This window comes from Bidens hawaiensis, unplaced genomic scaffold (genome assembly GCF_021521415.1).
Source record: "Bidens hawaiensis isolate Kalapana, Puna unplaced genomic scaffold, B.hawaiensis_p1.1 tig00002825_1, whole genome shotgun sequence".
Lineage (NCBI taxonomy): Eukaryota > Viridiplantae > Streptophyta > Magnoliopsida > Asterales > Asteraceae > Bidens > Bidens hawaiensis.
In genome coordinates, this window is record NW_027491152.1 from 42,928 (window position 1) to 66,006 (window position 23,079).

Below are 23,079 nucleotides of genomic sequence, written 5' to 3' on the forward strand. Positions count from 1 at the left end.
GATATGTAACTTTAACTTAAAAAGTAATTGTATTATTGTAGTGTTATCGCAACTTAACTTATAATGAAACTATAAGGTGTTTGTGTTTTAAGATTAACATGCTAAGTTTATAACTAAATCATTAGAAAGGATTAAGAGTATAATTAACGACTGTGGATGCTAATTAATTACCGGCTACATTGTTGACAAAACCTTTGATGAACTCCTTGAACGATCACAGCTTGAGCCTTTGCATGGAGCTCACACACTTTATGTCTACGATGATACTGTTTGGCTTCACTTAGATCAATCGTACAGTCGTCGGCTTGGCAACACCGCGTGACACTTGACGATCCACCACCACTACCTTTCTTCTTTTGCTTCTTCACATCACCACCACAATCGGACGATATTACAGCGCCATGGTTATGATCACTGGTCACATCTTTTTTCATCTTCATCTTCACCTTTTGCTTAGAGGAAGTTTCAGTTTCCATTTTTTTATTTTTGAGAGTCTTCAAACCAAGTACTCAATTTATAGTGAAAGAAAGTACAAATGGTTTTATCACCATGTTATCTTGCTAATGTCATATACCATATATCATGTTTGTGTTTATTTATAACTAGTATGATTTCATGACATTTTGAAATGAAATGTGTCATATATGTAATTTATAATGTTTTTTGTTAGTTATTTTTTTTATTAATTGCATGCTAATTAAGGTTAATTAAGAATGAGGAAGTGGTGGGATGAGGAAAAGATGTACCTCATCTTCTTTTGGGTGTTTGTTTGTATGTGTAAGCTGAAAAGACTATTAATGCGAAATGAAGTCCGTATGCATTTCTCATGTGTGGGGGACAGGGTCCGGTGTCATGGTTTGGCACCAACCTTTTTGTGTTAAAAAATATTGCTTTTTTCAATCAAGAGTAAAAAAATAATAATAATTTGACGTATAGATTGGCAAGACTTGTGATTAATTAAAAAGAAATATGGTTTCATGATAGTCAATCAAACATGAATTAATTTGGAGCAAAGATGATTAAATCATGTAGGAGACGTCCTTAGGTCAATATATCAGCAATCTAAAGAACAATGGATGCACAATTAAATTAACACAAAGGCTCTGAGCAACCACAATATCGTGTATTAAGTGCATATCAATCTCAAGATGTTTGACGTGCTAGTGAAAGAGTTGCTAGGTATGTAGCACCAAGATTGTCACGCCACAATGTGGGTGGACTAGGCGTTGGATTTGGAACCCAAAGCTTGTGTAGTTTAGACATAATCTCACGAAGGTTTGTTGTAGTGTAAGTAAGGGCCCACTACTTTGCCTCAATACTTGATATAAGGATTATGTGTTGTTTCTTGGAGCTCCGGTTGATAAAATTGAATCCAAGAACAACACTATATCCAATGGTAAATCAGTGATCACATGTGCATCCAGCCCAGCCATCGTCATCATAACAAGATACTAACGTAAGTGGACCTGCGAATTGTGAAGCCATGGTGATAGTCCTATTCAAATATCAAAGTACACACATGCTTGCAATCCGATAACGACCAATAGCGTACTAAAAAAACTATGAAACTTGATTGATCAATAAGAGATCTCGAAGCGAGTGAAGTTAAGATAGTACAAAGTACTATATGTTAACAGGTCCTCACTCCTCAAGGGTACATCTAAATATTTTCCGTGGAGAAACTAGGGAGCGGAATGTGATGTACTAATTGAGACGAGTGCAATGTAGAAGACCATGTAAGTGTTGGGTTCCAACGTCGATTCGAGACAAGACGGTTAAAATATTTGAACCCGTTTTACAACTTTTATTTCGTTTCGATAATTATTAATCCATATTAATAATCAAGCTCATTAACGAAACAATAAAAACGCAGCGGATATAATAAATTAAAACGAACCATAAACCGAAACCCGAACCCGGATCCGATTACAAACGATACGAGTACGAATAAATAAACCACCATAGGGGGTATTCGATATACCTCGGTTACAAGAACCGGGAAGATACCAAGGGGTTAACAAGAGATGCTATATGACACAATGAAACACCAAAGGAGAATCCCGGCGGCGGCGGCGTCCAGTAACGGCGGCGGCAGAATTCCGGCAACCAATATGGACAGCGGCGGCGGCGGCGGCGGGTGACTTAAATCAGATCCGGCAGCTCTATGTTATGGTAGACGGCATCAAACAACAACAACAAGCAGTAGCAGCTTCAAAGTTATGTTATGCAGTTGGTTGTGGTTCTTGAATTTCTTCAAGATCGACAATGTTACTTCTAGTTCCTTAACTAAGAAATTCTTCTTCAAGGAAGTAGCCCTTCCTCCTGACAGAAATTGTATTTGTATCAGGATGAAAGAAGTAATAACCGCTCTTGTAGTAGTATCCGACGAAAATAACTTTTTCGCCGCGGGGATCAAGTTTGTCGTCAGACTCACTTGTGATATAAGCATCACATCCCCATACTCTAAGATAAGACAAATTGGGTTTCTTTCCCTTATGCCATATCTCATATGGTGTTTTGTCTATCTTCTTAATTGGAGCTAGATTGACAATGCGGGCGGCGGTCATAAGGGCATAACCCCAAAAGGAGTGAGGCAAGTTAGTTCTACACATCATCGATCGAACCATGTTTAGCAAAGTTCGATTTCTCCTCTCGCTCACGCCATTAAGTTGGGGTGTGCCAGGTGGAGTGAGCTGTGAAACAATTCCATGCTCTTTTAAATGAGTGATGAACTCTGTGCTGAGATACTCTCCACCTCGATCTGATCGAAGTATCTTAATGGTTTTATCAAGTTGTTTTTCCACTTCGCTTTGAAACTCTTTGAACTTTTCAAAAGTTTCGTGCTTGTGTTTCATAAGATACACATAAGCGTATCGACTATAATCGTCGATAAAAGAAACGAAGTATCTTTCATGGTTTCTAGTCATGGTTCTGAAAGGTCCACATACATCAGTATGTATGAGTCCTAACAGATCACTTGCTCGTTCACTTTTATTAGTGAAGGAGTCTTTGGCGAGTTTGCCAGCTAAGCAAGATTCACAAGTGTTAAAAGAGTCCGGTCCTGTGTATTCAAAAATACCTTCGGATTGGAGCCTTTTAACTCTTGCCTTGCTTATGTGACCAAATCGGCAATGCCATAGAAAAGTATCATTGACACTAGTCTTGATACGTTTTGAAAGATGATATACGTTATTGTCAGGTTGAACATCAATCTCATAAATACCATTTCGAGGTTTAGCCTCAAAATAAAAGATATCATTTAAGTAAGCAGAAATAGCCATGCCATTAAGAACATACTTAAATCCTTGTTCAAATAACAACGAAACTGAAATGATGTTTCTAGTCAAGCCAGGAGCATACAAGCAATTATTTAAAGGAAAAATTAGGCCAGATGGACAAGTAAAATGAAATACTCCAGTTGCCAGAACTGGTACTCTCTTCCCATCTCCAACGATGAGTTCCATGCTACCTTTATTCAGTTTCCTCCACTTCTCAGGCTCTTGCAAGACATTAACGATGTTGTAACCACATCCGGTATCAAATACCCATGTGTTGCTATAGACAGTGAAAAGTTCAATAACGTATATGGAAATACCTCCAGAAGAGCCTTCACCATTGGCTCTCTTCTTTCTGATCTCAGCAAGGTGCTCGGGGCAGTTTCTCATCCAGTGCCCCATTTGGTTGCATTTGAAGCACTTGCGCTCCTCAAAGGGCGGCGGCTTTTTCTTTGCAACCACCTTGTTAGTGTTGGTGGCAATGTGGGCAGCAACAGTAACTTTCTTCTTGCCTTTTTCCTTAAAACCCCGATTCTTTGGTTTTGGCTTCTTGACACCAGCAGATCGAATCATCAGAACTTGATTGGCCCTAGAAGGAATGTTCATCTCAGCCGTCTTGAGCATGTTATGAAGCTCCGGCACTGTCTTCACCCAACCATTCATGTTGAAATTCATTACGAACTGGTCGTATGAGTTGGGGAGAGAGTTGAGAATGAAATCCGATGCCATCTCATCGGGCATGGGATAATCAAGTTTCTTGAGCTGATCGATGTGCCCCTTCATCTTTAGAACATGAGCACTGACGGGAGACCCCTCTGCCATCTTGCAACTGATGAGTTGTTTCATGGTGTCGAAACGTTCTTGACGGGCTTGTTTCTGGAACATGCCCTTGAGTTGCTCAAGCATCTCATAGGCACCAAAGTCTTCCAAGCCTTTAGCAAGCTCAGAAGTCACGGTGGCTAGCATAATACAGGAGACCTCAGCCGAGTCATCCTTATGCTTGTCAAGAACTTTTCGTGCAGCGGCTGTGTTGTTTTCAGGCTCGGTTGGAACAGGTCCATCGAGAACATACAGGCGCTTTGCCATGGTTAGAACAAGTATTAAGTTGCGGTACCATTCGATGAAGTTGGTACCATTCAGTTTATACTTCTCAAGGATAGTCTTAAGGGCGTAGGGTGAAACTTCGTTTGACGACATCTGATTAATTAAGCAAAAGTAAGTTTAATTAGTATTTTTGACGTTGTAGTCCTATTATTAATGACCCAATAACATTAATTAATTAGGAGTATGAGAATCTGGCTTCCAGTTATTAAAGGCAGCTGTAGCACATAACATTAATAAGTGGTTAGGCAGACTGACAAGGATTGTCAATTGTGAATAGAGCACAACTCTCGGTTATGAGGCCTATAGAGACAACGATTGTCTGTATAGATACGTTTAGCCTCATCTTTGCCCACTTTAAGTCTCCAGACAGCTTTAGCACGTAACAGGAGAGTAAAATAATAGTTGTCCTAGTACCGTGACGTGTGAAAGGGCCGGATGTGTCAACGTAGCACTTTCACCTTGATGGGATAGGCTAGAAAACAAGTGCGGTGTTGTAGCTCCAAACACTCGAAATTTCGCAGTATGCCTCAAGTGTGACTTGAAGTAGGATTGGCATAAACTATTAGTTTTAAATTGGGATAAATTTTAAAATTACCAAATAGAGTAAAAGTCAAATTTTACTGTATTTATTACCGCGACGCATAGATGAACCCTTTCATCTCTTAGGACATTTAGTTTTAAATAACCTATCAAAACTAAGTTTGTAGCGATACGACTAACCAATTTTAAGTTATAATAACTTATTAGTTTTGGAAATCAAAACGCTTTTAATTTGCAAAACAAAATCAGTTAATAAAATGTTTATTTTCCAATTTATTTGGTATTAGGTCGGTGATATTATAATCCTATTATAAACAAACCAAGCAACCACAAATAGCAAATAAAAAAATATGTAAATCCTTTATGGCCAAAAGTTGATCGGTCTCGCTGAGCCAATTAGGGAGACCGATCGGGTCAAGGGGTTCACATCACAAACAACCACAAGGATGGACTTCACGGTGCATCCCGTCGTCTTGTCCGAACTCCCACTAACTCCAAAAGGTCCTCGAGCTCGTCCTCGGTTATCTTCGCGTCTTCTTAATTACAAATTTATAAACTAACAATAATATGTCCTATTAAAAATTTGAATTATCTTTAAGGCCAAAAGAAAACCAAAAATTAAATAATAACCCTTTTACAACTTTTGAACCAACCATATGGCCTAAACAAGCTCAAACACCAATCACAACCAAACAAACACATAGGTTGGGGCCGGATTTACATATTCAAAATAAACGAATTTCGGGTCGTTTTGACTTGGTCAAATAAAATAAACAAAACTTTGACCAACTCAAAATCACCCGAAAATAAATCTAGATCTATAAACTTTAAACGATTTGAAGTTTAAGATGTAGATCCGGTTTTAAACGAATCTGGATCGACTCGTACGTTGTAACCGCAGCTCTGATACCACTGTTGGGTTCCAACGTCGGTTCGAGACAAGACGGTTAAACTATTTGAACCCGTTTTACAGCTTTTATTTCGTTTCGATAATTATTAATCCATATTAATAATCAAGCTCACTAACGAAACAATAAAAACGCAGCGGATATAATAAATTAAAACGAACCATAAACCGAAACCCGAACCCGGATCCGATTACAAACGATACGAGTACGAATAAATAAACAACCATAGGGGGTATTCGATATACCTTGGTTACAAGAACCGGGAAGACACCGAGGGGTTAACAAGAGATGCTATATGACACAATGAAATACCAAAGGAGAATCCCGGCGGCGGCGGCGTCCAGTAGCGGCGGCGGCAGAATTCCGGCAACCAATATGGACAGCAGCGGCGGCGGCGGGTGACTTCAATCAGATCCGGCAGCTCTATGTTATGGTAGACGGCATCAAACAACAACAACAAGGAGTAGCAGCTTCAAAACACCAGAGAAAAGAGTTCGCCGGAAAAACGAGCTTCGCCGGAGAAGACGAACCAGTCGCCGGAAAAACGATACGGGAGGGTTTGGACAGCGCCGGAGCTCTAAGGAGCTACGGTGGTGTTTGTGGTGGTTGAAGAAGGACTGCTAGTGGATGAGGTGTGTATATGGCGGCCGAATTAGGCTCGCCGGAAAAGCGGCTCGCCGGATTTCGGCGCCGGAAAGTAAAGGGCTGCTAGGGTTTGTTTTTGTTTTCCTTTTTGGTTACCATAAATAGAATAATATACATGTATTTATAGTAAACTAGTTTAGGGTTTAACAATTTAACCAACTTGGGCTTAAGTCCAAATAACAAACAAAACCTTTTAGTCAATGTCCAGTCCATCTAATTAAAAGTGTCGGGCCTAATTAATCTCTAAGTAGGCCATTATCTTGTTACCCCCGGTGTAACTCTGTCCGGGTCACGTTCGGGTCGGTCACGTTGACTTGACCCGAAACGTCCATAAAATCCAACAGTAGGTAGTTCTGCTGAGAAAGGAGCGGAGTATCATTGGTAAAAGTGGCATGTATATATCCCTAGAAATTAACTTACTTTGCCCAAATCGATCGATATTCATGAATGAAAACTGAGAGTGAAGTCGTTATATCAGGTCAGACACAAGCGTCGATAAACTTTATGAGATAAGAGTAGCATCCAAATAAACCAAGAGTTGTTTGAGGCGATAAAAGGCCTTCTAGAGTAAGCGAACATGATGTGCTCTAGTTGAGTCAAGAAGCCAACAGGGTGTGTTATATACACAATCTCATATAAGTCTTCATGTAGAGAGGTATTGTTGACGTTCACATGTCTAATATCCCAGCAATGACAAAAGGAAACAAATAAAACCAACCAGATGGTGGTGGTTTGACAACAGAGCTGAAAGTCTTTGTAAAGTTAATGTCCTCACTCTAGTGATATCCTTTAGCCAAGTATAGTTAGAGCAGAGAGTAGTGCATGGTATCCCACCAAATCAGGCATTTCGTGCTTGGGGAATTTGTTGGACTCAGTGTTTGGGGAACTAGATTAAGTATGAATCAAACATGGTATTTGGGGGTTGGGGAGGGAGGGGGGGGGGGGGGGGACCGGGGATGGATAATTACATGATATGATTTTTATAGCTTTCTTTTATAATTTTATGATTATGGTCATTGTATTCCTATAACCATAGTTCATTAATAATATACCAAACTAGTTCTTTTACCTGGCGCGTTGCGCCGAGTCAGCTAGCACAATCCTAGTGTTGAAACTTGGGAATTACAACGTTAAATTGACACGAATTTGGTCGGTATTGATTACGTTCGTTACAGTATAGACACCTTTGGTAAAATTTGAGCGTTAAAACCCCAAAATTAATTTGTTAAAATAACATATAAAAAAACCAAAATATTTAAACGATGTTTATTTGATTTGGTTGGAAAACCCGGGCGACGGTAAAATCAAAACTTTGTCGATTCCGGACATTGAGGCGGTAACTCGACACGAATTCGGTCGGTTTCAATTATATTCGTTACGGTATCGAAGCTAAACAACAAAAAAAATATATAAATTAAAGTGAATCAATGGCCAATTGGGAGAGGGGGGCATCGGCAAACTTTCCGTTGGTAAAACCCAAGCGTTGCCGTCACGAGTCTTCAAGCGGCATGTCTACACAAATTTGGTCGGTTTCCATAGCTTCGTTATGTTACCGGACTAAAACAAAAAAAAATTAATGTTTGATCAGTATCCATTATGTTTGTTATGGTAACTGAATTATATAAAACAAAAAAAAAATTCATACACTAGTACGGTGCCGCCAAGTGGCCCAACAGGGCACTTGCGGCACCAAAGTTTTAATTTATATATAGTAGTGATGAAAGTTTTCTATCATTCTACATAATTTTGAATTAGATTTTGTTTTGCGGAAGGATGAAAAAGAATAATTTATTTTATTTTTCATATAGTGTTTAATAAACTAAAAAATGGGTTGGAGGAGGAATCTTTATCCCGGTACCCATTTTGGATACCCATCACTCCATCCCGCAAGAGGTATGACGCCGGTAAAACACCTCCATTCAGTCCGCGATAGATCTGAGCCGACCCTCAGGATCGAACCCGCGCCACTACGGCTTCCCTGTCTTAGTAGAACTTCATTGGTGACGGGTACCTCAAGGCCGCCTGGAGTGGGATTCGAACTTGAGACCTTCCATAGGAAAGCCCAAGCCTTATCCAACCCAGCTAGACACCAATTGGTGTGTTTAATAAACCAAGTAGTAAATAATATTGTATCTTTAGCAGTAAAAGTTACCCCTTTCAAATAAAAAAAAACTATATTCATTTTTAGTTGTGAAAATGATAACCATTGCTTTACTACTTCATGAAAAATATTATTTAGTCTATTATTTTACAAAGTTACCCATTTCAAATAAAAAAGTGTATTCGCTTTAGCTGTAAGAATAATAACCATTGTTTTACTACTTCATGAAAAACGAAATATATTATTTAGTTTACAATATTGCATTTTACACCAATAATTCTTTTTACACTAAATACAATTCTATTTTTTTTTTTCACATGTTTGATCTTGGAAATGAAACCTCTCCTCTTAAAAGGCAAATTCATCTTCTAAGTAGACTAGGCAAGTAGCTATAAGTTGTATAAGTTAAACGTGGCCAAACCGAACATCGGCATTTGGAGGCTTAAGAAATCAAAAATATGTTATGGTAGGGCTGTATAGGCTGTTGTGTGAATGATAGCAAGTGCTAGTGGTTTTGATGAATTTGGTGTGATTGCCCATAATCCTATATCGTAAGTATTAACCCCACATGTTCCCCTAAACGTGCACAAAATAACCGGTTCCGAACCAAAACAGGTGGATCTGACCCGAAACCGGTTCCAGGTCGTACCCGATGGACCCAATACCCGGTTTGGGTATTTATATACCTGAAAGTCCTACCCGGTTCCTCATATTATTTCCCAAATCGGGTCGTACCCGGTTCCTACCTGGTTCCGGTTCCGGTATTTATATAGTTTTCCCAAATCTATAGAAAACGGCAAAAGTCTTCGGGGTCTTTGAGTAGCTTAATAGACGTGATTCGAAGCACCATGAGGAGTTGCATTTATGGGAGTTGGAGCAGTTGAGGTAGATTGATTTGGGATAGCTTGGATAACTCAAGCTTGAACAGTTTAAAAGAAGGTTGTTTGGTTGAAATTTGTTGGGTAAACTTGTGCTTGTAGTTGCGGGGTTTGGTAGTGTTGGGTTAAGTAAGGTTGACCTTATTTGATGGGAGGAGCTTGAGGGACATGCGGTTGATGGGTTTGAGCATAGTAAGCATAGGTCAAGTAGCATGGTATAGTCGTAGATTGGGCTTGATGAGCTTGAGTAAGTTGAGGGCATGCATTACGGAGATGAGTTGGGTCCTGACAATGGTAGCAAGCACGGGTATCAGGAACATCAGGTTGAGCATGAGGGGTAGATTGTTGCGGAACGGCTTGTGCAGTAGGCAGGGCACGACAGGTGTTAGCAAGATAGCCATAACGGCTACATTGGGTGCAACGACGGCATAGGGATTTAAACGAGTGATTATGATTACAAACGGAGCATGACGGAAAAGGACCTACGTAAGGTTTCTTGTTGTGAGGATGAGTGGAGGTAGATGGTTTGTAGTCACCTGCAGATGAATTAGTGGGAAAAATTGAATCGGTTGCATTGATGTCCTGAATTTGGGTCACTATCCTAGGGATCGCAGCAGCTATCTCTTTGGCGATACAGACAGCCATACGGTGGTGGTGAGAATCAGATGATTGAGGTCGAGGATGACGGTGGTTTCTTAGATGAGACATTCTACGAGGATAAAAAATAAAGATTTATAAGATGAAGGATGAGTTGAGGAAAACATTAGGATAATAAAATGTCTTATAATAACATTGCCTTGAGAAGTAAATGGAATTGCATCATGAGGATTAAATGTAAAAGATTACAAGAATTGGGGGGGGGGGGGTACATTGTGTCACACCCCCATACTAGGCCTAGGCATGTGACTCGATAGTTGGTACCACATTTGTAAATAAATCAGAGTTACGGTTAATTAGCGGAAGACTTATAAAATATAAGGATCAAAGTTATAAAATATTTACATTACAAAAGATGGAAACAAGTTCCATTTGTGTTTACTTGTTTTAAGTTTACAAAACCACCATTTTAGTTATATTAACATTTAACAAAAATCATCCGAGCCATCGGATTCTTGAGCCTTCGTCCCTTAGCTCTAATCTTGGTTACCTGCAAAATGTTATAAAAATACGTCAGCAACGAATGCTGGTGAATATGCTGACGCGAAAACATTTTCTTTTACTTTGTTACCCCTCGAGGGTTACGCGTGCCTCGGCCCATCTTGGCTTAGGAATAACAAAGTTAAAACAACATCATTATAAACTCGAGCCTCTACCTAGGTCACCCCATCAAGACACCGCAGCGTCCCGACGTACTTAGGTGCCATAAATATACACAAGGTCATTCTCACTCGAACATACTTTGGGTCGGCCCATCGTGGCTGGAGGTCGTGACCAGGCGTGGTGCGATGTGCCTACCGCATTTTACCACATATGTAAGGATCCAGACAAACGTATACTACAGCCTGAGGGCTAGGATTTTACTCTTATTAATAATGTTTTTAGAGACACTTAGTCTCATGTAAAGTTTTACACATAACACGTTTATTTATTTGAAAACAAGTTTGTAAAAGTGGGGCGTATTCACCTTTGATCGGGATCGGTTTCCAACACCGTCCTTGCGTAATCTTTCTTGCTATCTCGCACCTATAGTACGAGTATAACTTTTATTAGTCGGATATACAATCCGGCTTAAGACCTTTAGTCTTATTACCTCGATGAACCTTTAGTTCATTTTTTTTACTTTAAAACCTTTAGTTTTAAAAGCAATATTTATAAACCTTTAGTTAATTATAAAAACGCGACGTTTCTTCTTTTCTAAGAAACGTATTCTTTTCCTTTTATCATATAAGAATATCCTTTATTACTTATATAATATTCATAACAAAGAATTATATATATTTCACACACACACATATATATATACACACTTTCATATTTCTTTATTTTCTTTTCTTTGTTATATAATTTATTTCCATAAACATCGAGCATAATTCCGAATTAGGGCATTAAGCTTTTATAATATTTTATTATTATTTTAGTCGGGTAGTAAGCCTTACCTTTTCTCGGCTTATTATTCCCTAGATACTCGAGCAACACTTCTACGCCGCTTAGCCTTTTCAACACTCGCATTGATCGTCACTTCACTTCGGCACGCAAACCGAGACACCCAATCTTCTCGGCACGCACTTCGAGGTGATCGCCGGGTTGTAAGAACGACACCACCTTCTTGCTCGGAACGTCGTCGGGGAGTGGTACGAATATCGAGGTATGGCACGTTTATCGAGGAATCGGGGCACGGTTTTCGAGGTGGATCGTTGGCACGAATTTCGAGGTTTAGAGAGATGTTTAGAGAGAGAGTTGTAAGCTGAGTTTGGTGTGAATTTTGAAGACCCCGGGCCTGCTATTTATAGGCAAAAATTTGGATCCTATCGCGATACACGATAGGCTCCTTGTCACCCATCGCGTAGCGCGATGTAGCTTTGCATCGTCACCACGTAGGTCTGCCACGTGTTGCTACGTGGTAGACGGTGTGCCACGTGTTAACACGTGGCGGACGATGTGCCAAGTGTCGGTACACGTGGCGAGAGGTGTGCCACGTGTGGACGCGTGGCAGTCTTGTGCCAGAGGTGTCGGGACATGTCATCGCGATACGCGATGACGTAGGTTCAACCAGTGATCGCGTATCGCTGTTGACCCTTCCAGAAGGTTTGACCAAGCCCCATCGCGATACGCGATAGCTTGTCCCTTGTCCCCATCGCGTAGCGCGATAGGACAAGAAAACAGATTTTTCATTTTTAACTTTGGAGTTTGAATTTGGCAGGATTAGTCCCTTAACTTTGGAGAGTTGTCATTTTTGGCCCAAAATTCCCGTGATGTTACACATTGCGTAAATAGTTATTAAATGATGTAGTCAATATGATTAATGTGTGATGACTACATGAGAAGTTAAGTGAGTTTAAAATTCAGATTTTTATTAAGTTTATAATGAACTAACGAAATATAAATTGTGGATGTTGGCCTCCCATGAGCTTTCCATGGCAATTTGAATGGCCCAACGAACTAACGAAAAACAACTGAGTTGGACAGCCCATGAGCATTACATGGCAATTTGATTGTCCCAGCTAATTAACGAATCAACATTACAATATAGTTTGTCGGCCCAATGAGCGTTACAAAGCTTTTTAACCGACCAAACTAAATAACGAACAAACGAAAGAAACATGAATAATTGGAACATCCCGTGAACCACCACGTATGATGAACTCCAAAAAAAACATAAAACAAACTGAGAAATCGATAGTAGGATGGATTCCATGGATTTTTCACCAAACTAACCATTTAAATAACGAAACACAATAATCGGGGAAAACCAAGTTTAGCCATGAACCACTGTGAATTCCGTTTAGAATTAACCTAAGGTGTCGGTCATATGACAATGGTGTTCCTTTTTGGCCAAGAGGAACTTGTCATACCACCTAGCCTTATGATGGAGTAAAAACAAAAGTAGGGAATTCTTAAGGAATTTCCCAATAACAAAAAGGCAATCTACTTTAATTTAAAATATTTACGAAAACTTTTCTTTGAAGGTTGAGGCATAACCTCAGAGTTGTGTGTGTGCATAACATTACAACAATAAATAATCATTAAATAATTATCTAAGAAAGTTGTAAACAATTAATTTTTGAACACATAAGACAAACAGATAAGCACGTATAGGGCTCCTAAGCATGTTACCATGGCACCACTAACGACCTATCTTAAACATCGGCTCTGATACCAATCTGTCACACCCCAACACACGGTGGAAATGCCGGGGTGCGAACTAATTGCTCAAAGCTTTTCAAGGGTTACTATATGTATTATTAAAAGTGTCAATATCTATTAAATTTTATTAAATAGTCAAGTACATCAAACTCATAAGTAAACAAGTAAAATAAAAATTCAAATCTAATTCTTGTATCTTCTTCTTTAACATGCATCCTAAGTTGCTTTATACAATCTTGATAATCACGCCACACGATAACCTGCATATGCGTTGAAAATAAAATAGTTTTGTCAACACAAGGTTGAGTGAGCAACACACCAGTTTAAATGTAGATATAGTATATATATAAAAATAAGTAATTGCAACAAGTCATATGAGAACAACAAATTAACCAAATGAGCAAGTATAACTGAGATGTCGAGAAGCACAAAGGTTAAAGACTGGCGTATACTAGACTGAGATTATGTTGGACCTCTCCGAATGTGGAAGCATACAAAGCAATTAAGCACATAAACAAGTAAGGTATAAGTTGTTAACACATAAGACAAAGTTGCAGTTTTTGAGTATAAGTATATATAAGAAATATAATTTACGCATATGTCCCCAAAACGTTGAAAAAGAAGTAAAATAGGGTAATGTGGTACTCACCTGATCGAATACGCAAAATGAGAAAGATTCAGTAAGGAAGCGATAAATCGTGCTCTTCAAGAATTACCGACGAGAAAATCCTAAGTAACAATAATTGTGGAAAAAAAATGAATATGGATTGAATACAAAGCTACAACTAGATGAAGAGTTGGGAATTTGATGATGATCGGGTGAAATCTTACAAAAGTTATTTATCACTTTAATTTGTCAAGTTTATTAACCAATATATTTAACTATGATAATTTACATTAATAAATAAAATACTTAACTAAATAGATATTTGTAATTTCAAATCGATTATATAATAGAATGTTTCAAGAATATTTATTTTAAACTAAAATACATTTAATATTTTTTTTATTATTAAATACGATTTCTTATTAAACAATTTTGTAAATAATAAATAATAATGTTATATAAAATATAAATATTTTTATATAATTACTTAGACTATATTTTTAATACGTGAATTTACATGTTATACATACATTAAGTTAAAAACTCCTTTTTAAATAAATTAAAACATTTAACAAACTTTAATAACAAAAGTATATATATATATATATACATTTATATGATTTTAATTAAAAGCTCAGAAAAGTGACAAGTTAATATGACGGTTTATAAAAATATTGATTCATTATTATATTTATAATATATATAAAGTGTTTTAAAGATTTAATTTAAATATTTAATCATAAAAATTGATTTTTTTAACAAAAATAAACCAAAAACGGATATGCCGGGACTCGAACCCGCGCAGATGGTCGGCCTAACTCAACAAACACACACCCAACCAACTGCGCTGGGTGTATCAGATGTTTAAGAACCAGACATAAAATATATAACTTGCAGACAACCAAAATCCCTTATTAAGCCAAGAACCCTAGAATCGCTATCGGTTTGTTTTCGTTTAATTAACCATAGAGTTAACGATCTACGATTAAAGGAGACCAATATGGTATAATTAAATACCTTATACTGTGTTGTAAAGATGGTGAACGACAGCGTAACACAGCCGGCAGGAAAACGCGACGAACACACTGGCCAACGATGTTGATAGCTTAATTAGGTTGAGGGGTTATGACGGCGAGGGTTAGAAGGTTAAGGCTTCCCCTTTAATTGAATTATAACTATCGTTAATATGTATAACGAGTTAAGGTTAGGTCGGCTATGAGTATTATAATCTGCAGATTCGTTTATGATTCATATTAACGTAATTGAGATGTCGGTTGAGCCGAATTAGGAATGTATAATGCATATATTGATTTAGTTGCTGTAACAGAAGCGAGAATTAAGGTCCAAGATACGTAATTGAAATCGGGTTTATGAAAAGTATAATGGGTCTGGCTTCAGATCTTGGGTATACAGATTTCTTTGATGGGTTAAAATAGAAATTTGCATTTTAGTCCCTATAGATTGAGGGTGGAAACATAATAAGGTAAAAGTTTGTTTAGGGTGATTATGGACATTACTTGAAAGTTATAATTATATATATTATATAAATAATTAAGATTAATATAATATTAATTAATCTACTCGATAAATGCGGTATCTTATTTAATAAAATGACCCGAACGTAAGAGCGGGTCGGGTTAAATAATAATTAAAAGTCCGAGTTGTTACATTATTTGTTTCTAATACTTATTTATATATGTTTTGAATTTTTATTTTTTATATTGTATGAAAGTTAATAATATACTTATGGTTTGATGATAAATTGTTTCACAAATAAATGAGAAGTTATAACCCGGTTTAAAAACTATATGGGTTGATGAGACCCAAGATCCGTTTATTTTTTTACTATAAAATTGGTTTTTTAACTATAAATAATATATATCTTTTTTTAAATAAATCAGATATTAATTTTTAGTATATTCCTACTTTATAGGATTTTTATATCAAATATTTGGTGAGATTAGTTTTTAATTTAATGAGATGTTATAACCCGTTTAAGAAATATATGTGTTTGATTAGACTCACCCCCATAAATTCAGGTCAACATGAGAAGCCTCCATTTAAAAATCAAGGAAATCTGGTGACTCCAAAAAAAGGGGGAGCGACCACATCGTGACACGTAGGATTTTTATGTTTTCGTTTATATATATTATAGATACATAGAAATACTTAAATAAATATAAAGATTTTTATAGATTATATAAAGAGATTTGTTTTGAATAGTTTTTTTAAGCTAAAAAAATTACATTTAATGTTTAAATATATTCTTATTATTAATAAAGATTTCCTTTTAAAATCAACATTTGCGAATAATAGATAACAGATAATAACATTTATATAAAATATGAACTTTTTTATAAAATACTTGTTGATTAACAAGATTACATTAAATATGTATTTTGGATTACAAATCGTTTTTAAATATACATTTTAACTTAAAACCCTTTTCGAATATTAAAACATTTATTATAAAAACATTAACAATGTTACAACTATTATACACACACTATATATATATATATATATATGTGTGTGTGTGGGAGAGATATTTTGAGAACTTGATGAGTTGTAAGAACTTTAAGAACTCAATTTTGGACCACACGTTTAATTAAATGATATGAAATATATGGCTGAGATTGAATTTAATTAAAAAATAAATCAGAAGAGAGAATAAGTATTTTTTTGATGATTACACAAATTTAAATGATAGTTACACATGTGTAATAAGTTGATTCGGTGTGTAAAAAAATACTGTAATTTTTTGTACATTAATTACACTTACGTATTATACATGTCTACAAAAAATTCAAAAAAAAATTTTTACACTGAGTTCTTTCGAGTTCTTAAAACTCAAAACGGTTTTTAAAAGAAATAAATCATATATATATATATATGGTTTAACCATGGTTCGGAAGACATGATTAGTTAATATGTCGGTTTGACAAAAATATGAATTAATTATGATTTTATAACATTTATAATACTAAATATTGATTTAATTTGTTTATGTAACACTTAATTACCAAAAACAAAAATAAAAGGGGCTGGGGGAGTTTGAAACTGCGCCCCCCGGCGGATGAAGGTTTTAACCACACCACACACCAGCCAACTGGGCTGCTGTGTTATCTGGTACAAATACGATATTCGGTAGTATATAAACAGATAGTCTCAAATCCAGATTTAGCATAAGAACCCTAGTTTATCAATTGTTTTAATCGTTTTACGTTTGTTTAAACAACGTTAGGGCTTTAGCTAATGGATCAATGACGAGCTGTAAGAACCATTCAATTACCGTTAATGATGATGGGTGGACGGTGATCGGAGAACGGGCAGCGGCGGCCCAAAGGCTTACGAACAACAGGGCAAGAGCGAGTTTTTGATAAAATTAGCTTAGGGGTTTTGATCTTCGGGTTGCATAGGTTGGGGTGTGACAATTGGGACGTTCCAACTCGTTGGAACTCAACTTGTCATATGCTCAAGTGTGCTTTTTCCAACAAGAAACATTACAAAGTTTTCATAACACTCTTGTTGATCGATGCGAGGTCAATTTGCTTCCCGACCGTGTTTGGGTCAATGTCGGTTATTTCATGGAGTATCTTGATGTTTTCAAAATTGCAATAACTAAGTTATCAGGGGTTTATTATCCTACTGATTGTTAGGTGTTGCAAGAATTGTACAACTTCTCCTTGAAATTTAGAGAGTTAGAGGAGAAGAATGAACTTTTCACTGATATTGTTAAGGTAATGAAGGAAAAGTTCCTAAAATACCGCCAATGTTTACTTGTGTCGCCGTTTTAAACCCCTATTGGAATGTTAACAGGGTTGAGACATTGATCGAGGAAATATATGACAACATGGGTATGCACGAGATCGACCCGAAGTGGTCGATGGAAGCGAAGGATAGTTTTAACAAATCCCTTCAAGAACTTTATGATCATTATTTTCAACTTTATGGTACAAGCTCAAGGTCGTCTTTTGGGAGGCAAACAACAAAAAGTAAGCCATGCAAGGACAAGCTTATAAACTTGATAAATGTTATTTGTGAGTCGGCGGCTAAGCGGCAAAGGGGAAACACACCAACAAGTGAACTTGATTAATATAGTGGAGCAAACTATGTTGAGAGTGCAACGGTCGATGAAATTCGCAACATTGATATTTTAGCTTGGTGGAAACGAAAGCAAAACGAATTTCCTATTCTACCTGTCATGGCTCGTGACTTGCTTAGCGTCCAAGCTTCAACTCTAGCTTCGGAATCGTTTTTTTTTCTTAATGGGAGGGTATTATCGATGCGAAGAACAAAACTAATTCCCGAGTCTCTAGAGGTATGCATTTGCCTAAAGGATCATTTGAATGCGGTGGATCGTATACAGCACAAGACAAACTTTGAAGACGAAATACCACTAGAGCGTCCAATTCATGATGAGGAGGTGGAAGAAGGGCTTTCTTCCGGGATATCGGGTGATGAAGAAGACGAGGACGAAGACTAAGAAGAATAGTTTGTAGACTTGTAATTTTTATTTGTTTTAGTAACTTAATTCGTAACACGAACCAATCGTTCAAATTTCAAGTAATTTTAGTTTTGTTTTGTTTATTAACTAGTTTTGCTTTGTTTATTATTAGTCATGTTTTATTTCTTATTAGTCATGCTTTATTTTTTTTATTATTCTTTCACTTGATTACAATAACGACGAACATTTTATTATAAAAACACAACATATTACAAACATTATTAAACATAACAGCTTAAAATAAAAACAAGGTTCGTCGTTTAATCCCTATGCTCTACAACGATTAAACGTTGTTACCTGCGACAGTAGGTGCTTGAGTTGTATAGCTGGACAACCCTCCCGCTTCCGCTTTCTTGGCATCCAAACCTATTTTCTCCCGACAATACTTATTGGTATGATTACGTAGCGTGGAGTTCGACCCCGCTTTCAGAAACTTGAAACAATACTTGCACCACCCCATCTCTTGTGAGTCGGTCATGACACACAAATCATAATGAACCCAAACCTCGGAGCAGCGTGGTGTGTCGATGACCATAACAACATCCTAGTTACTTGCCATTAATTGCCGGTTTAAGCCTAATTGTGATTTAAAGTGCGTTTTAGAGTTATAAAAGTGGTTTAACAGTTTCTACAAACCACCTAGCTATTTATAGTATGTGTGTTGGCTATATATGATTAAAAACCGGTTCCAACTGTCCAAAAACGACTATATAGCCGTTGGAACCGGATTCCAACGGCCAGTTTTGTTTAAAATTCAAAAAACCCGGTGTACCCGGTTTTTGGGTATAAACCGGACCCGGTTCGTACCCTACCTAGTTCCTACCCGGTTCTTGACTGGAACCGGTCCCATTTTGTACCCGATCTAAAAATACTCGGTTCCGGGTTTTAAAAATACCCGATTTGTGCATGTCCATGTTCCCTCAAGGACACTGACTAGAGATTAGTTGTGTTTATGCCAACTTATATGAAATGGGTTGTTTGAGTTATGTAATTAATCACAAGTTTGTTGTATTTATCAAAACATTAAGAAAATAGTTATTATAACTACAGCTCATATCAATGAAATTATGGATTATACATGATGTTACACGCAATATTCTATATTTCCATCATTATGGACTTATCACATGACGTTACACGACACTATATGATGCCTTTGCTTTTCTCATCAAATGTCCTTGGGTTATATCTAGCTTTTCTTTCGCAAACATTCTTTGGTATCACTTGGCCCATGTATTCATTTATGTTATCATGTTCTTGACTTGCCATAAAACACCTTTAACTGCATGCACCTTGTCAACATTATTCGGAAATTGTTGTGATCACGTATTCTCATCATGCTAAATTAAAAACGCATACACTCTCAGTAAATGATGACAATTTTCTCATACTATACCACACAATGAACTCACATTACATGCTCTAAATGTACGGTCTCAAGTGTCACCAAATCGGCATTTTACCTCTTACAATAACATTTGAAAATAATTTCAAAAAATAACAAAAAAGAGACTTACGAATCACCTGTCGTCACGGGACTTGATTCTGATGGCTTGTCGGTTGTTTCCACATCCATTGTCATAGCATCGCTGACATCAGAATCCACCTCTGTCATAATTTCATCCCTGTCTGTTTCCATTGCCTCGGGCGGGGCTCCATTCTCCATTATAGTATCGGATCGCAGTTGCAGGCTTGGGTTTGGGTTTGAATCCTCGGCTACTTTGTAGGGTCCATTTGGTGTTGTTATTAGTGATGGTGGATACGGATTAGTAGAGATGGTCAAAGTTGATGTCACAGACAGATTCTATAAAACATGGATTGCAATGAATCATCACCATTATCATATGATAAGAGTCGTAACGTTTAATGATCCAAAAAAGTCGATAAAACTTACCTTTTCTAAAGCCAAAGCAAGCTTTGAGAGATTTGGATACAAGCTTCGTGCATCCAATATGATCTTGTAAGCACACAAAAAGCAAATCAAATACTTGAATGCATAAATTCACATTAAAGTAAAAGGCGGTCACAATCACCTCAGATAACCTTTGTAGAGTAAATGGTGGCCCGTCAACAAAGCTATGAAGAGCTGCAAAACATAAACAGAAAAAATGTAAATTCAAGAATTTCACACTATCAAAAGACTGGAAGCGTATATAATATTATAAATTGACAGTTGAAGCGATTATAAATAAATAAATGAGAAGGTACATGATTGTGGAAGTACCATCATCCAACCTTTTCACCAACTCAGCATGCGTCTCTCCTAGTGATATTTTTTGTTCCTCGATTGTCAATTTTGCTTGTGGGTATTCAGAAATAACCTGCAGCAAAAAAACAATAAAAAGAAATTATATACCAATATTCAATTTCATGTAGTAGGACACTAGAGGTAGCAATTTCGACACCCGTTTACTTATGAATGGGTCGATTTGGATTATGCTTAATCTCTAACATGCCAAACCGGTTTAAAAAATAGCTATTATCAAACAAGTTGGAAGTCACCCACCAAGCGTAATTTTAATGCATGAAACCAGAAAACCCTGAATCATTTAAATCAAAATATAGATTTTTGGTAACCATGTTTGAAAAGAAATGTTTCGATTAACCTAAACCACAAAAAAAGATTGTGACTTGACACATTAAGGGGCTCACGCATATTGCCACCTTGATTGAACAGTAAAACAAGCATCCAAAATATTTATAATCTTGAAGGTTGGCATACCTCCCCATACCTGCTTTAAGTGACGAGACAACATGCTTTTCAATCTTTCCCAATCATACCTGCAGTGTGACGTAACAAAAGGAGAGCTGAATTATGGTCCACAATGACAATGAGCATATAGACGACTAAATGTGAAGTTCCAATTGAACATGTATAAGAAAAGCATGTAAAATCAGAAAATGATAAGACAAGTATCCAAAATGTAAACTACTCCTCCCATCAAGGAATCCAGCAGCTATCAGTGATTATATTTTAAAAATTATCAGTTAATTAACAGCAATGTGCATACCAAAACTCTCCTGTGGCTGCAATGACTTTCAAAACACTTCTTACTTCCTCTTCTTCTTCAACAGTTTCTTGCCTCATTTCCCTGCTCCTGAGATTCACAATCATAAAAAAGGTGTGTTAAAGTTACAATGTTAAGGCAAGAAAAAACAATCATTCATCAAGATATACTTGGGTACCCAATGATGAACCATTACCTACCTAACCACTCCATAGATATGCCTATAAAGAATATCATAAGCAATAGCCAAATATCACCATCCAATAACATGAGTATGGTGAATTAGGAGTGTAAATGAGTCAAGCCCGAGCTTGACTAGGCTTCAAATCGAGCTCTTTTTCTAACGCTCTCGGCTCATGAGTCGTTTTTTCAAGCTCAGGCTTGCCTCGAGTTCGACTTGTTCACTAATTAATATATATACCTTCTTAATGAATTTTATATATTTTAATAAAAGTCTTAAACGAGCCTAAACTCTACTCGGGCTCCTGTGGTACCTTAAAAGAGTGAAATTTCGGCTCGAGCTCGAGTGTGCAGCGTGAAATAAAAAAATAGAATTCCAGACGAGGTAAAACTTAATAAAAGACAAAGCTCGTTAAGGCTAAACGAGCTTCCCGTACAAAGCTCGATTTGGGGCTCGATAACTAAACAAACTTTATTTGAGGCTAGGGCCCTGCTCGAGCTTAAAAAAGCTTGGCTCGTTTCGAGCTTTTTATCACTCCGATCACGAGTAGCTCGTGAGCGGCTCGACTCGTTTGCACCCCTAATAGTGATAGGCAACTAAATCAACATTAGAAAAAGATTGCTACTTCACTTAGTTAAACAAATAGACTCTGAGTATCACTGCGAAGATCAAATCTGCTAAAAAAGTAAAGTAACCAGCAATAAAACACTCACTCATGATTTTGAGGAGAAACAATCAATTTTTCATGACTATTATCCGTCAAATCAGAAGCCATGACCGAATGCTCCACAGCTTCAGTTATCTTCGTGTTCTCTGACAGAGGAAGTGTTGACTGGTCCAAGGCTTTAATGGTCTGCGTGTCTGCAACCGGAGGCAGGGTAGACTCCCCTGACGGTGCAGTTTCTTGTGTATTTGTCGTCACCTCATCCAGTGCTCTTTGCTCAGGTTCCTGTGTGTTTAGAACCTGAGGCGGTGCCGGCACGTTTGTAACCAAAACCGATGATTGCTCCAATGTTTCAGTCGCCTGTGTCTGATCAACCACGGGCAGTGCTGTCTGGTCCACAGTTTCAGTAGTCTCTGTGGTTACAACCGAAAGCATAGCTGAATTCTCGGTAGTTTCAGTTGCCTGTGTCTCCATTAAAACCTTCTTGTATACACCTGAAAAAACTGTCAAAATAAAAAAATAAACAATTATATGTGCAGTAAATCTAAGACATCGAAATGTACTTGACCTAAGCAACACACTACCAAATATCAAAGTTGAAAACCTAATTAGACTCACAATAATAATAAAGTATAAATCAATTCAATAGAAGTTACAGAGCAATAAAAATGAAGATGAATTTAAAAAATCAAAGGTAATTAGGTTTGAAGGGATTTAGATCTAGGAATATTGAATAGGATGATTGCTTGCAATTAGTAAGAGTATGTATGTATGAATGTGCATATTTACCGTCTATCGATAGCAGAGTGACGGCGGAAGATCAATTGGAAGGCGAAGGCGGCGGAGAGTAACAAGGG

The 23,079-nt window shown here is 37.1% G+C and overlaps 1 protein-coding gene across 1 annotated transcript; it reads right to left on the bottom strand.

Annotated features, from left to right (window-relative positions):
- Positions 1–19,702: 19,702 nt before the first annotated feature.
- LOC143621289 (uncharacterized) lies at positions 19,703–22,527 on the bottom strand. The gene is made up of 7 exons (XM_077092761.1): positions 22,272–22,527; positions 21,381–21,467; positions 21,102–21,150; positions 20,594–20,690; positions 20,403–20,455; positions 20,264–20,326; positions 19,703–20,173 (listed from the first exon to the last, which is right to left on the bottom strand). Exons 1-7 carry the CDS (start codon positions 22,331–22,333, stop codon positions 19,883–19,885), a joined length of 702 nt encoding a protein of 233 aa, XP_076948876.1. The 5' UTR covers positions 22,334–22,527; the 3' UTR covers positions 19,703–19,882.
- Between the last annotated feature and the right edge of the window lie 552 nt (positions 22,528–23,079).